General features: G+C 55.6%; 1 protein-coding gene across 1 annotated transcript; it reads right to left on the bottom strand.

The window, feature by feature from the left end:
- Window positions 1-111: 111 nt before the first annotated feature.
- mfn2 (mitofusin 2) lies at window positions 112-13,159 on the bottom strand. The gene is made up of 18 exons (XM_086158828.1): window positions 12,701-13,159; window positions 11,228-11,409; window positions 9,692-9,827; window positions 9,027-9,189; window positions 7,827-7,951; window positions 7,644-7,752; window positions 6,392-6,499; window positions 5,052-5,205; window positions 4,410-4,477; window positions 4,077-4,198; window positions 3,718-3,844; window positions 3,361-3,465; window positions 2,865-2,967; window positions 2,529-2,749; window positions 2,186-2,341; window positions 1,871-2,067; window positions 1,518-1,652; window positions 112-1,407 (listed from the first exon to the last, which is right to left on the bottom strand). Exons 2-18 carry the CDS (start codon window positions 11,403-11,405, stop codon window positions 1,338-1,340), a joined length of 2,277 nt encoding a protein of 758 aa, XP_086014954.1. The 5' UTR covers window positions 11,406-11,409; window positions 12,701-13,159; the 3' UTR covers window positions 112-1,337.
- Between the last annotated feature and the right edge of the window lie 1,067 nt (window positions 13,160-14,226).

Raw genomic sequence — 14,226 nt, 5'->3', positions numbered from 1 at the left:
GGTGAAGACCTTCCTTGCCGTCACGGAGTCCAGGCCGAAGTCTGGCGGTCCACTCCTTTGGCAGCAGCTCACACCGTCAACACTCACGGAAGAGATACAACGTACACGTGCTGGAGGAACATCTGCACATCTTTAATTCATGGCAATAATCTCATAAGAACATCACGTGACCCGTTGACTCGGGCACGGCGCTCGTCCGGCCTCCGCGACGCATTTCCAGGTGCATCTACAGGTGTCTGATGAGGATCTGCGGGGTCAGGACTTCCGCTGTGCACCTCCCGCCCCAGACAGGCCACTTCCAGGTCCAAGATCTCGGGTGGCAGCCGGAGCCGCGGAGGAGCACGAGCATACGAGTCCCGCCCCCTTGTCACTGCGGCCCGGCCTCGAGCCGGCCCGCAACATGCGCGCAAAGCCTGGTGATGAAGATGGGTTCTGAAGGTCCATCTGAAGGTTCTGCGTCAGAGGCAGGGGAGTCCACGGAGACATAACAATAATCACTGCATTCATGAAGCCTTCACATCAGACGTCCTGCAGGCTCTCCTTCCGCTGTCGGTGCAGCAGTAGCTCTTCTATTACATCCGTCACCGCAAAATACTGAGACCATCTCCGTCACTGGTGCAACTCCTAGAACTGAAGCATTCTCCTGCACCATCCAGGTTCAGTCTCCTTCCCAGACACGTCCTGACAGCCCTGGTCTCCTCTGCATCCGACCTGGTCTCCTCCGCTCGTCTCCTCGGGGTCATCGCTCCAACCAGAGCCGATCTGATTCGACCAACAGGAAATCCGCCTGACTGCCGTCTGACGCTCTAAAATAAATAACGAGTCTCGTCCCTTCCAGGGCGCCCAGCAGGCGGCGGACCTGCATCCACTTCAACCTGACTATGAAAAACACTGCAGGAAAAGCATGAATGCGTGGAGATGGAGGGGAATCAGAAGGTCATGGGAAGGCGAGGCTCCCTGAGCAGGCCGGGGGGGCGACTCCAGCTGCAGACTAGATTTGAAGCTTTGGTTTCCAGGCCAAAATCCCAGTGTCCTAAATGTCCCGCCTCTGAGGAGTTTAAAAATATGTGGACACACACACACACACACACACACACCTGCTACCACGCTGAGCAAAACACTAATGAGATCTTCCTTTGAGTCCTTCCAAGCAAAGACTCTGCTAGACAGCAACCTGGAGGTGCACAGGGAAGAGAGGACCTGCAGAGATGTTCCTTCCCTCTACTCTAATGGAAGTGACGCGGGTGAGTCAACTGGAGCCGATGTTTGTGTGGCCGGTCCGGCGCCGACCCGACCGGGCTCCCCGACCCGACCCGACCGGGCTCCCCGACCGGGTCCTACTTGCTGTGGTGGAGATACTGCTGGGTGAACATGTTGAGCTCGCTGTCCAGCCAGCCCGCCTTGTTCCTGACAAACACAAACCATCACGCCATGACTGCGTGCACCGGCAGATCATCACCGCGCTGGACTTCTTGATGAATGGTTCCATCTAGATGTTCATGTCGTCGGCATCTTACCGCAGCAGCTTGGCTTTGCTCTGCAGGTTGTCCAGAAGATCGATCTTGCTGTTCAGCTCCGTGATTTCATCTTCCAGATTCTGCCGGGTGACGTCCACCTGCTGACAGAGCTGAGCAAACACACCTGCCAGCTCCCTGAGGGACACACACACACACACACACACACACACACACACACACACACACACACACACACACACAGCTGAGGAGGCGTGTTGACCAGGTCCCAGGTTAGTCTGCTACCGTCTTCAACTGGAGTCAATGATCTACACTGTTCATTACTACTCTGGTGTGTGTGTGTGTGTGTGTGTGTGTGTGTGTGTGTGTGTGTGTGTGTGTGTGTGCGCACTCACTGCTGGACTTGATGGCTGCAGTTGGATCCAGTGTAGCTGACGATGAGCTGCAGCTTCTCTGTGGCGTACTCCACAAACTGCCTCTTGAAGGTCCTCTCCTTGGCCTTGGTGGTCCAGGTGAGGCGCTCGTAGATGTAGAGCAGACCGTAGAGGCCCACCGACAGGGCGATGAGTCTCCAGCCCACCGCCTTCCAGATCTGACACAATATGAGGTTTCTTCAGGTGGTGTGGAACCCAAAATCACCGGAAACATTGAAACGTGTGAATGTGTGTGTGTGTGTGTGTGTGTGTGTGCGCGCGCACACGTGAACGTACCACACCGCCGACCACAAGGACACCCATGGAGGTACGGGAGGTGAGGGAGGCCAGTCCCGTCACCATGGAGACCATGAGCTCCTCCTGGGTCATGGCGCTCTGAGGGAAGGGGGGCGCGCCGGTCCCGACGGGGGTCAGAGCCATGGGCCGAGGAACCTGAGGGGGACCGGGAGACCGACGTCAGGACCTTCTGCCGGTCCAGAAGGCCCCCCCGCCAGAGGGCCTCCGGCGCCGTTCCCTCGGAGAAGGTTGGGCTCGTGGCGACGAGGTTTCAAGGAAGCCTCGGACGGACCCGTCCGGACCGAGCGGAGGAAACCCGAGACGGCGGTGGTTCCGGTCCTACCTGGTCGCTGTAGCCCATCAGGGCCCGCCGGGTGTTCTTGGGCCCCAGGAAGCGGTTGACCAGCATGGTCCAGCCCAGGGAGAAGTGGAAACCGATGTCCTCCTGGAAGTCGCTGCAGAGCTTGTCGCAGGCCAGGTCGTAGCTGAGACTGAAGCACTGACGGGGAAGCAGCTTGTCCACCTGCTCTCTGACGGGGCCGGGCAGCAGAGGCTTCAGACCCTCTGCAGGAACACAAACCCCCGTCAGATGCCTCCTGCTCTGCACTCCAAATAAGCTCCAAACACTTTGCAGATCCGGGATCTGTGTGTGTGTGTGTGTGTGTGTGTGTGTGCTTACCCATCATGTCAGTCTGTGTGGCCTGCAGAGCATTGGTGATGCCAATGGAACATCTCTCTGACATGTTCTTGCCCAGGCCCTCTTCTATATGCCGATGAAGCTCCTGGAACAACAGCAGAAGACAAGAATTGGAGGGGAAGATAATCCAGGAAAGATCTCTGAGTCCTCCTGAAGCCGTGCCTCCATCTTCTCCAGCCTCCACAGCTCTGCTCCTTCTGATTAATCCCATGACCTCCCAGACCTTCTCTGGCCTTCCTGCTGCAGATACTACAGCAGGAGTTTGAGTTTCCATCATTGTGGAGACCTTCTGCTGTGTGAAGGTCAGAGGATGGATGGTGGGGCCCCTGAAGCTGCCCGGGGCTGAGGGAGCTGCCACCAACCCCCAGGTTTGGGATTCACCCGAGTCCAGGAGAAGGAGAGGACGGACGCGTCTGCTCTGGACTCCCAGGAGTCTCTGCTCACTGGACTTCACCTGTTTCTCCTCCAACAAACTCACGTTCTTGTAGACCTTCAGCACCACAGAGGACGGGTGGAAGTCCATGCGAAAGTCATCTACCAGGACATGGAGCTTCCTGATCTCCTCTGCCATGGCATTGGACACCTGGACGTACGACACAAACACGAGGGGTTAGATAGATGTTTGGTAGATGATTGAGTGTGGAGAGCCCTCCATAAGTAATGTGCTGAAAGACCATTCTAAATCTTCTCTCCATCAGTCCCTTCAGATGTACAACAATCCTTTGCTGGTCCCACAGTGTGGAGATACGTTGCGGCCGGTGGTCCTGAACACACCGAATCACCAGGAGGAAGACGGCTTCAAGGACAGCTGGGACAAACCCGAACATCTCGTTACCTGTCTCTCCACCTCCTCGGTGATCTTCTTGATCTTGGCCTTGCAGTCCAGAGTGAGAAGGTCCAACTGCTTCTCAATGAACTCCAGCCGATCCTGGCGGTCCTCTTTGGTCTCCAGGCAGTAGACCCTGAGCAGAAACACACTTCTGTGAGATGGACGTCTGCGGAGATCCAAAAATGTTCTCCTTCCCCCTGAAGTCACAGGAATAACGTGATCTTTGAGGAGGTTCTGAAAAGACCTCTATCTGCCTGGAGATGTTTGGGGAGAGCCGGGCTCCTTCCAGGCTTTTGGCCCGTTCCTCCTCCTCCTCCTCCGACCCGAACCTTCATCTGAGCCCAGAAGACTTGAAAAAAACTCACCTCTGCTCCTGTGCAGCCACGTGCACCGAGTCCATGATCCTCCTCAGAGCCTCGGAGATCTGCTTGGCCCTCACAGTGTGCTGCTCAAACTTGGTTTTCACCGCCGACTGAGAGATGCACTCCTACACACACACACACACACACACACACACACACACACACACAATGGAGGTCCTTCAGCACCTTCTACTGTATCTGCATGTGGACCAGTGCCCTCAGCTGTTTATCCTGGTACTTTGAACTAAAGCTGACTGAGCAGGTCCTTGTCTCCAGACTGTCCCCGCCCAGGGTCACGTGTTAGATCTTCTCAAGTCTTATTTCTACAGATGGTACCTCGAAACGCCTCTCAAAGTTCTGGAACTCGAACATCCGTGCTTGGAATCCCTCAGCGAGAGCTCCTCCTGGAACAGAGCAGAAAGGAGGCCGAGGCGTCAGAGTCCTGCAGAGGTTGGAGTCCTGACAGGGTGTACGAGGCGCTGCAGACACAAACATCTGACGTCCAGAAGGACACGCCTCCACCTTTACCTTCATTCTTCTAATCATTACGATTACCGTCGGCAGAACCCTTTCAGACACACTGTTGAAAAGAAAACTTGCTTTTTGTTCGGGTTTCATTTAACGTCTCCCTCCCTTCTTGTAGGACAACCTGGACGCTCTCTGTGGTCCTCTTTCCTTCCACCAGAGCGCTGGGTTGGAGGTCAGGCAGCAGAGGTTGATCAGGGAGAGGCAGCGCAGCCGCCATCCCAAACACCAGCGCTGGGATTCATCACACTCTTCACCAGAGGGGTTAGAAACTCTTCAAGGCCGGAGGTGAAACCCAACCAAAGCAGAGCAGAGGTTCTCCTGACCCGTCACACACTCCTGGACCATCAGAGCGGTCACTACCCTGGAGCAGCTTTCGGCAGAGACCCGACGATGCTATCAGAGGAGGCTTCAGCAGCCCCTGGCCAGACTCCACACTGGACGCCTGCCTACCTGCTTCGGGCATCCCTTGGATCTTCTGCACGCGGGCCTGGAGGACCTCCTTGGCGGAGACGAAGAAGATGCGGTCGCCGGCCTGGCCCCGGTCCACCACGCCCAACTCCTCCACCAGGAAATTGGTGCAGCGGTCCATGTGCTGCCTGCGGACCTGAAAGGACCAACAAGCGTCCGTTGGAAGAGGCTGGACCTACAAACCCCAGAGAGCTGAGGACCAGCCCTTCAGCTGCAGAAGAGCCAGAACCAGGGAGGAGGACGCTTATTCCCTCCATCTTGTTCGGATTAAACACATCTAGGTCCTATCTGACCTTTCTGGAGGCTCCGTGGTCGTCATGGAGCTGCAAAGCTACCATCAGACACAGGCAGTGAGGGGGAGGCTGGAGAACATCAGGACCTCCTCAGAGGACATGATGTCACCAGATATTCTTCTCCTTTCGGCTTGTCCTTTCAGGGGTTACCACAGAGAATCCACCTTCTCCATCTAACCCTATTCTCTGGATCCTCCTCTCTCACACCAACTACCTTCATATCCTCCCTCACTACGTCCATAAATCTTCTCTTTGGTCTTCCTCCAGACCTCTTGCCTGGCAGCTCCAATTCCAGCATCCATCTACCAGTATATTCTCCATCCCTCCTCTGTCCATGACCCAACCATCTCAGTCTGGCTTCTCTGACCTTCTCTCCAAAACATCTAACATGTGCTGTTCCTCTGATGGACTCATTCCTGATCCTCTACATCCTGGTCACTCCCAAAGAGAACCTCAACATCTTCATCTCTGCAACCTCGAGTTCTGCCTGCTGTCTTTTGGTCATTGGAACAGTTTCTAGTCCAAACATCATCGCTGGTCTCACCACTGTCTCCTCCAGCTTTCCTTTCCTTCTGGCTGATGTTCTTCTATCTCTTGGTACCCCTGACACTTTTCTCCACCCATTCCAACCTGCTTGGACCGTCTCTTCACCTCTTCTCCACACTCTCCTACGCTCTGGACTGTTGACCCCAAGAATCTTAAATCCTCCATCTTCTCGATCTCCACTCCCTGTAGCCTCAGCGTTCCACCAGAGGTTCCTCTCATTCACACACATATATTCTGTCTTGCTGCGACTAACTTTCATTCCTCTCCTTTAACATGAAGTCACCAGGTAAAGATGGCTAATTAGTATTTTCTTTAGCACTAAGGAAATGTTCAAACCCTCTCCATAAAGGTCTCATGAGATAACTCGGCTTTCCAGAGGAGGAGACATGAGACGTCAGCAGGGTCTCAAAGAAGGCCTCGGCCTGCATGTTCCAGGTGCTTCTCTGTCCCAGAACTATCTGGAAGGGCGGACGCCCGACTCACCTCCTCCATGTACTCGGGCTCCGAGGCAGACGCGTCCCAGCGGTTGTTCAGGATGAAGATGTTGGGGCTGGAGAGTCGCTCGTTGACCTTATGGAAGAAGGACTTCTCCTGCAGACAATCAGCGTTGGGTTATTACAAAGGACCCCGGAGGAACCGAGGGTGTGCACGTTAGAGGCCGGGAGCTGCTTCCAGCGCACGGTCACACACTGGCCGCAGAAGATCCTGGAAGTCAAGGTAGAACTGACACCCATCTTTGGTGTAGAGCTTGTTTTGTGGACGCCTGTCCGTCCTGGCAGAGGGATCTTCTGAGGCTGCTCCTCAGACCAGGACCTCCTTTGCTTCGGCTCTGAAATCCAATCCTCCATGCCAACGCAGGTCCCAGGTCTTCACGGACAGCGTTGGACTGTGACCCTCACAGTGTTTCCTCAGGGCAGTGAAGACCTCCTGGCTTCTGATGCCTCCTGACTGGCAATCAGAGTCCAAAGTGCTGCAGCCCAGTTCACCTCCAAGGTCTGAGGGGAGAACTGCATCCAAACACCAGCTAATCATGTCTTCCTCCTCCTCTTCTTCTTCTTCTTCTTCTCGTCTCAAAGCCAATCTACGTAGGTCCCCATCACAGAATGCATTGTGCAGGTCACAAATGGGACCTGCACAATGCAGAGGTAGAGAACATCAGATTCTGGATCACTGGGAGATCTTCAGGTGTCTCAAGACAGGTTCCTCCACCGTCCCCGGGCAGCAGTAGAACCCGAGCTCTGGGAGATAACGGGCCCTGAGGGCGACGCTCTGCAGAACCACCAGGGTCTGATGAGCTGTGAGGATTACGGGGTTTGATGTTTGCCGATGGACCTGCGCGAGGAGCGTCACATCTTCTCACAGCGACCTCAGGCGAGGACAGGAGTCCATGATGGCAGGTTTCCAGGCTCAAAGAGGAGGAGTGAAGTTGCAAACGCTCATTGGAAGCCGACTCTTTGGTTTCTGCTGACACCTCACAGTGAGACTGACCTACAACACTGAGATCAGGTGTGGACAGAAGGGTCGAACATCTGGATCACTCCCGTACCAGATGATGTGCACCACGTGAACTTCTATCTCTGGCGGTGCTGCTGGTGGGAGCGTCCACTCTTCGGAGAGGCGCTCTCCTCATTCCAACCGGCATCCAAAGACACTCATTTCTGCAAACTTATGAGGGACTAAAGCTCTCGGCAGACGTTTCTGACCACTAACCGTCCCGGATCTGCTGGCGTCTCACCGTCTGCATCAGAGTGGACTCGGAGTTGGCCACCAGAACAAACACGTCGGCATCCAGGCAGAACTTGTCTATCCAGCTGTCCAGCTCCGTGGTCACGTCGATGCCCGGGCTGCGGAGGAGAACACGGGTCGCGTCACGGGACCGGGACCGGGGGGTCTTCTGGAGGCGCCGGGTTCTTCTCACCTGTCCACCAACACCAGGTCGTCCCTCAGCAGAGCACACTTGGCTTTGGGCCACATGACACACACCAGGCTGCCGGCGTCCAGGTCCTCATCCTGGTGGAGAGCGTGGGCCAGCTGGTTCACCGTCTGAGCAGGAACACACACGCATCAGCAGAGAGCGCGCGCACACACACACACACACACACACACACACACACACACACACACACACACACACACACACACACACACACACACGCACACACACGCACACACACGCACACACACACGCACACACACGCACACACACGCACGCACACGCACGCACACGCACGCACGCACACGCACGCACACGCACACGCACGCACACGCATGCACACGCATGCACACTCCAGCCATTTAGCAGATGCTTCTATCCAAAGCGACTTACATAAAGAGCAACTCAGTCGCCAAAGATCCAAAGTAGCAGCAGTCGGAAGTCAGAAGTGACCACTTGACCAAGTAGCCACCTCAGAGCCATATATATATATATATATATATATATATGTACACTGCTCAAAAAAATAAAGGGAACACTTAAAAAACACATCCTAGATCTAAATGAATGAAATATTCTTATGAAATACTTTGCTCTTTACACAGTTGAATGTGCTGACAACAAAATCACACAAAAATGAACAATGGAAATCAATTGTATCAACCCATGGAGGTCTGGATTAGGAATCACACTCAAAATGAAAGTGTAAAAACAAACTCCAGGCTGATCCAACTTTGATGTAATGTCCTTAAAACAAGTCAAAATGAATCTGTGTTGCTTCCTGAGTGGACGCTATGATTTCACACAAGTGGGATTGACTTGGAGTTACATTGTGTTGTTGTAGTGTTCCCTTTATTTTTTTGAGCAGTATACATACATATTACATTCAGTTCATTGGTTTTCCCAGGGGCTTCTTGGGGGCCAAGTGTGATTCGTAAGGTAGTGCTTGGTGAAGAGGTATGGTGAGGAGGTATGGTGAGAAGGTATGGTGAGAAGGTATGGTGAAGAGGTATGGTGAAGAGGTATGGTGAGGAGGTATGGTGAGAAGGTATGGTGAAGAGGTAGGGTGAGAAGGTATGGTGAAGAGGTAGGGTGAAGAGGTAGGGTGAGAAGGTATGGTGAGAAGGTATGCTTGCAGACCCCACAGTTCTGAGCTGCACACAGTCACACACACACAAGGCTGACCTTGATGTTCTTCCTCTCCTCGGAGCCCTCCGTGAGGAGGAAGGCCTCGTGGCCGTCGGTTCCCTCCACCCTCAGGAAGCAGTTGGTGGTGTGTCCGATGCCTGAGGGCAGCACCTTGTCGCACAGCATGGCGTTGATGACGGAGCTCTTCCCGTTGCTGGTCCTGTGGAGCGCAGAGGCGCGTCAGAACCTACAGCCCGTCCTCACATTTGACCTTCAGACCGAGGACTCTCCTCTCCTCCTCTCCAGCTCAGAGGTTCTCCCGTGGACGCAGAACGGAGCGGAATATTCCTTCCGTCCCGCGGCGAGGACACTTTAAATGGACACGGAGCTTCCTGGAGCTGATCCATCCAACCCATTTACCAGTTTGACAATGACGTGGGAAGAAGAGGAGAAAACCCAGGAAGCCTCACTGAAGTTGCGAGGAGGTCGGTTTTGTTCAAGGCCGGACGTGAGCCGGCAGCCCTTCGCGTCTTCATGCTCGGATCCGTCCAGGAGCCCAGGACCAGGGAGGAGAGCTCCGTGGAGCACGGGTGTGAAGACACGGTGAAGGCGTGAGAGCCGCCCTTGGAGATGTGTTATCTCCTGGAGAGCTGCTGTGATGTTTCCCTGAGCTTCTCAGAACATCGAGTCATGATTCATTCAAGCGTATGAAAATACTGTACCTGCCGAAGAAGACCACCTTCATCTGCCTGCGGGCCAGCACCTCTCCGATCCCGGCCACCTTGGCCAGGTAGCCGTGGACCTCCTGGACCTGCTCCTCCGTGGTGATGGGGTCCAGCTCTTCATTTCCGTGAGCGTCTAGGAGGAGGCCGGCAGACAGCAGTCAGTCCCGTCATACCTCGGCGGGTCAGATGAACATCATGAACAGAAAGGTGAACGTGTGTTTCTGCAGAAGACCAACCCCTCCTGGAGCTCTGGACTAACAGAGACCGAGGGCTGGTGGGAGATCATCGGCCCGTTCAAAGACCGAGCTGGATAACGGAGCAGAACGCAGAAGGGGGTTCTGCACTCGGGTCGCTCTCCTATTACTACCGGTCTTCATCTCCTTCACATTCCCTTCCTCAACAACATCAACACAGCCTTCAGGTGTCATCCGTTCTCCTCCTCTTTGTGGATCCTCTCTAATCTAAGGAGACCACGGACGGCTGAATTGTTCAGCTTCCAAACTCTGCCCTCCTCTGGGGCCTTGAGACATCACGGCCTGGACGACAGCGTGGGAGGACCGGAGGTCGAAGACAGAGAGAGGAACACCTGGACACCTGGGAGGAACCAGGGAGAAGAGGAGTGGAAAGAGAAGGCCATCATCTCCAGAAGTTCACTGGCCTTTGGCCCAGCAAAGACTGACCCCGGAGGGAGGTGAGGAACACTGGTCATCTGTGCTGAGTCCTGAGATGTTCCCTCATGACTGACATGATTGGAAGGGAAGGAGGAGTCCAAGATTGTGTGTGTGTGTGTGTGTGTGTGTGTGTGTGTGTGAGAGAGAAATTAAATCAACTTGACTTTAGGACCTGTGTAACCCTGAGTGGAGAGCAGAGCATGTAATGAGGAGGAAGAGGCCTTCAATCAGGAGACGAGGCACGCAGAGCCGACCGGGGCTGCATTAACAGTGGACGGCAATGAAGAAGGAGGTCCAGCCAAGCAGATACCAAACACTGCGAGGGCTCTGACAACATGTCTGGTAGATGAGCGTCAGACCTTGGAGAGAGTAATGACAGAAGGTGCAGGACCACCAGTGTTGCCTGACATCCTGCCACAGAAAGCAGAGATGGGCCCCTGGTGAGCTCAGCGAGAGGCTGGAGGCCACAGAGGGGCTGCAGAGGAGCTGCAGAGGAGCTGCAGAGGAGCTGCAGAGGAGCAAGAGGTCACCTGTTCGCCGCTCCAAGAGATCAAGGACCGCCGGCTGTGAATGGCTCCGCCCCCCAGCGGCCAGAGCCAATCACAGCAGCGGCTCCAACATGGCCACCGCTAAGGGAGGCCTACACTGCCTCCCTGCACTCGGCGCCGTCCAGAGACCTGATACCCAGACAAGGTCTGGAGGAACCCAGACAGAGGGGAAACTGAAACATGGGGAAAACTCACATGTTTGAGCTAAATTCTGACCTCGACAGAGTCTGTCCTTATCTGAGGCCGTGGAGAAAAGGGCCTCGGATGAGGACCAGAGGAGGCGGCGGCTGAACGACGGCTGAGGGCGTCCCTACCTTCCAGAAAGGAGGAGCTCTCCTTGATGTAGGCCCCCAGCTGTTCAAAGATCCCATTGATTTTCTTCTTGGCCGTCACAAAGTGCTTGAGCGGCGATGCGTTCACTTCCGCCATCAATCTCTTATCCTTCTTTCCGTGGACTGCGTTTGCGTTGGGTCGTGGGAAAACCAGAGACATGGCACTGCGGGAGAGAGAATCAGAAAAGGAGCCCTGAGGAACATGTGCTGCTGTCAGGAGACACCTCCAGGAGCCTCCAGGAGCCTCCAGGAACGCCGGCAGCTCCGGATTTCACTACGGCGCAGGAACACGAGCGTCCGACCGGAGGTTCCGACCTCGGTCACGTCTGAGCCCGCGTCGGGTGAAGACATGTCCCAGAGCGGAGACCCTCCACTGGATGGAGATCAAACCGCACAGCCGTCAGGCCAGGAGGACCCGGACCTACTGCCGAGCCGATGTTCTCCTTTCGGCAGTGGCCAGATGGAAACAACAAACTGTGAAACAGACCGTCTGAAAAGTGTGTGTGTGGCGGGCCGGTCGGCTTCTGTCGCCTCATGTGGAACATCTTCTGAAAAGATCATACCTGACGGGTCCTCAGAGAATTATGACGAGTGACTGTCTTAAACTTATGGGTTATTATTGTCGGTGCCTTCAACCTTTACTTTTAGCAAACGGCGACCTGACTCATGAGGCCTTTCCTCTCTGAGCTCCAGACCGGACCTCAGCCAGGTCAGCACCTGCTCCTCAGGACCAGGTTTCCACAGTGGGCTGGAATCTGTTGCTAAAAAACATGACTGGAATCACTGGCTTCGGGTTCCTCAGGTTCCTCAGGTTCCTCGGGGCACCAGAGGTCACGCTCTATCATCCACAGTCTGTAACTATTTATTGTCATTTTGGCTCCTTTACTCATCTGTTACGTAAAGCTGTCGGAAATATGAGCTTCCTCACGGCCGTTGACGAATCTGGAAAGCTCTGGAGAGTTCCCCATGCGGTTCCCGATGCGGTTCCCCATGCGGTTCCCGATGCGGTTCCCGATGCGGTTCCCCTTGCGGTTCCCCATGCGGTTCCCGATGCGGTTCCCCAGCTCCTCCCGGCCCGCGGACGCACCGGAGCCCAATGTGCTCGCCGTGGTGGCTCCATCGCCTCCGAGCATGAGGAGCTGAGGACCACCGAAGGTGACCGTGAAGGTCCGCCTCAGCCTGTGGGACCCGGACGAGCCGCCGTCCCGTCCGCCTCCAGGAGGACTCGCCGCTTCTTCCTCCGGACCCGTTCCGGTCTCCTCCACAGGGGGCGGACCCGGAGCGGCCCCCGGGAGCACCGGCCCTCGGTGACCTAGCTTACCCGCGGCCCGGTGGAACGCGGCTCCGGAGCGCCGGTTGGGTTGCCCTCCCCCCTCCGCCTCGCGGACCCCGAGGCTCCCCGGAGGTCGAGGGCGCGTCTCCCGGGGACCGAGGCAGCGGGCCGCGGCGGCTCACCGTGTGGGCTCGGTCCTCAGCACAGATCCTCGGGCATCCTGGCGCCTCCGCGGCTCCACGGGAACGGGCGAGCTCCGTGTCGGGGCGCCGGCGGGCGCTGCTTAGACGGCGGATAGAGAGGCGGACGCCGGCCTGGACGCCGAGCGGTGCCGTGTTCCGTCGGGGACCGGAGCTGGGACCGGGGCTGGGACCGGGACCGGACGCGGGGCGGCTGCTCCGACTAACTGCTGCGACATTGAAGCTCCGGCGCGGGTGACGTCACTGCGATACGTTATGACGCAACCTTACGTCATGACGCAACGCGTTCTCGACGTCTTCCCTGTTTCTCCGCGTGTGTCTGAACTCCCCGTTAAAGTGCGATTAACACGATCTGTCTGGATCGTCCGCGGCTCTGCAGGAGCCCCGGGACGGAAGCGGCTCTCGGTAACCCGGGCGCACGGAGCTCCTTCCGCCGTCCCCGTCCCGTCATGCAGCGCGAGCGGCGCTCCGGGACCCGGATGGCCGCGGCCGAGCCAACATGTCCGCCGCGGTTTCAAACCGAAACGGTTTCCTTGCAGCGTGTGATAAACGCTCTGGAGAACCTTCTCAGTAGAGGAACTCACGACTACATTTATTGTTCTGTTTCCGGATGTTTGCATTGGGTTTCCGTGACCTGCCAAGGCACCGGATCTGCTAAATCTGACACGTCAATGTGAGAATTCCCTTTTCCATGAATATTCAAAAGGCCCTTAGCGCAGATGGATGGACGGATAAATGTTAACGAACAGCAAAGTAGCTTTGAAAGTAGATGTGTAACAGGGTTTTGGTGATTTATTCCCTGCAGTGTGTTTGGACTTTGTGTGAAGGTCACTGCTAAGGCGGTGGAGGTGTGGCCTGAAATAAAAAGTGCAGCAAGTTATTGTAGCGCTTGGTTGGAGTTCAAAGTACAATAAATCCCGCATACTCTTGTAGAAGGATATGTCTCTGGCTCTTCTTCCAAGGAAAAGACACGTCAGCATCAGTCCAAATCCCCCGTGAGCCATCCTGGTGAAATCGAAGTGTTTCTCGGGTTCCGGCAAAAAACCCTGCCGGAGACCCTGAGCGGCTGAGAGGTTTCTGCCGGGCAGATGATCTGTGTCAGTTTCTGCCGGGCAGATGATCTGTGTCAGTTTCTGCCGGGCAGATGATCTGTGTCAGTTTCTGCTGGGCAGACAGTGAGGAAGCCTCTCGTCTGACCGATGCAGAACAGACCGTGTAGAACTTAGGACGCTAATTTCCCTCCCGCTCAGAAACTACACAAATTCTTGAAAGAATAAATATTCAGTGTTGTGCTTCTACGAGCCAAGAGCAGTGCCAACATCCCTGGATGAAGCAATGGCGGTCATGGAAGCAGGCAGAGCATTCACAGGTCACGGTGAGAAGCTCCAACTCAAACTGGGTTAGATGTTTCCGAGGCTTCCTGGACAGCAGAGGAACACGGAGAGCGAGCGTAGAAGAATGGGCGCCATTCGTGTGCGTGAATCGACTGACGACGAGACATTAGAAAC

This window comes from Fistularia commersonii, chromosome 14, assembly GCF_037954325.1.
Source record: "Fistularia commersonii isolate RoL2024-O1a breed Wild chromosome 14, RoL_Fcom_v1.0, whole genome shotgun sequence".
Taxonomy (NCBI): Eukaryota; Metazoa; Chordata; class Actinopteri; order Syngnathiformes; family Fistulariidae; genus Fistularia; species Fistularia commersonii.
Note: the sequence above shows the minus strand (reverse complement) of the source record. Positions and strands in the feature narration are given on the sequence as shown.

What these genes read in the sequence shown, in the direction of transcription:
- mfn2 (XM_086158828.1), bottom strand. Translation starts at nt 11,405, where the DNA reads ATGTCTCTGGTTTTCCCACGACCCAACGCAAACGCAGTCCACGGAAAG. An exon ending in GAGCTCCTCCTTTCTGGAAG is followed by an intron (nt 9,828 to 11,227) that starts GTAGGGACGCCC and finishes GCCTCCTCCTAG; the next exon opens with ACGCTCACGGAAATGAAGAG. An exon ending in AGTCCACTCTGATGCAGACG is followed by an intron (nt 6,500 to 7,643) that starts GTGAGACGCCAG and finishes GATTGTCTGCAG; the next exon opens with GAGAAGTCCTTCTTCCATAA.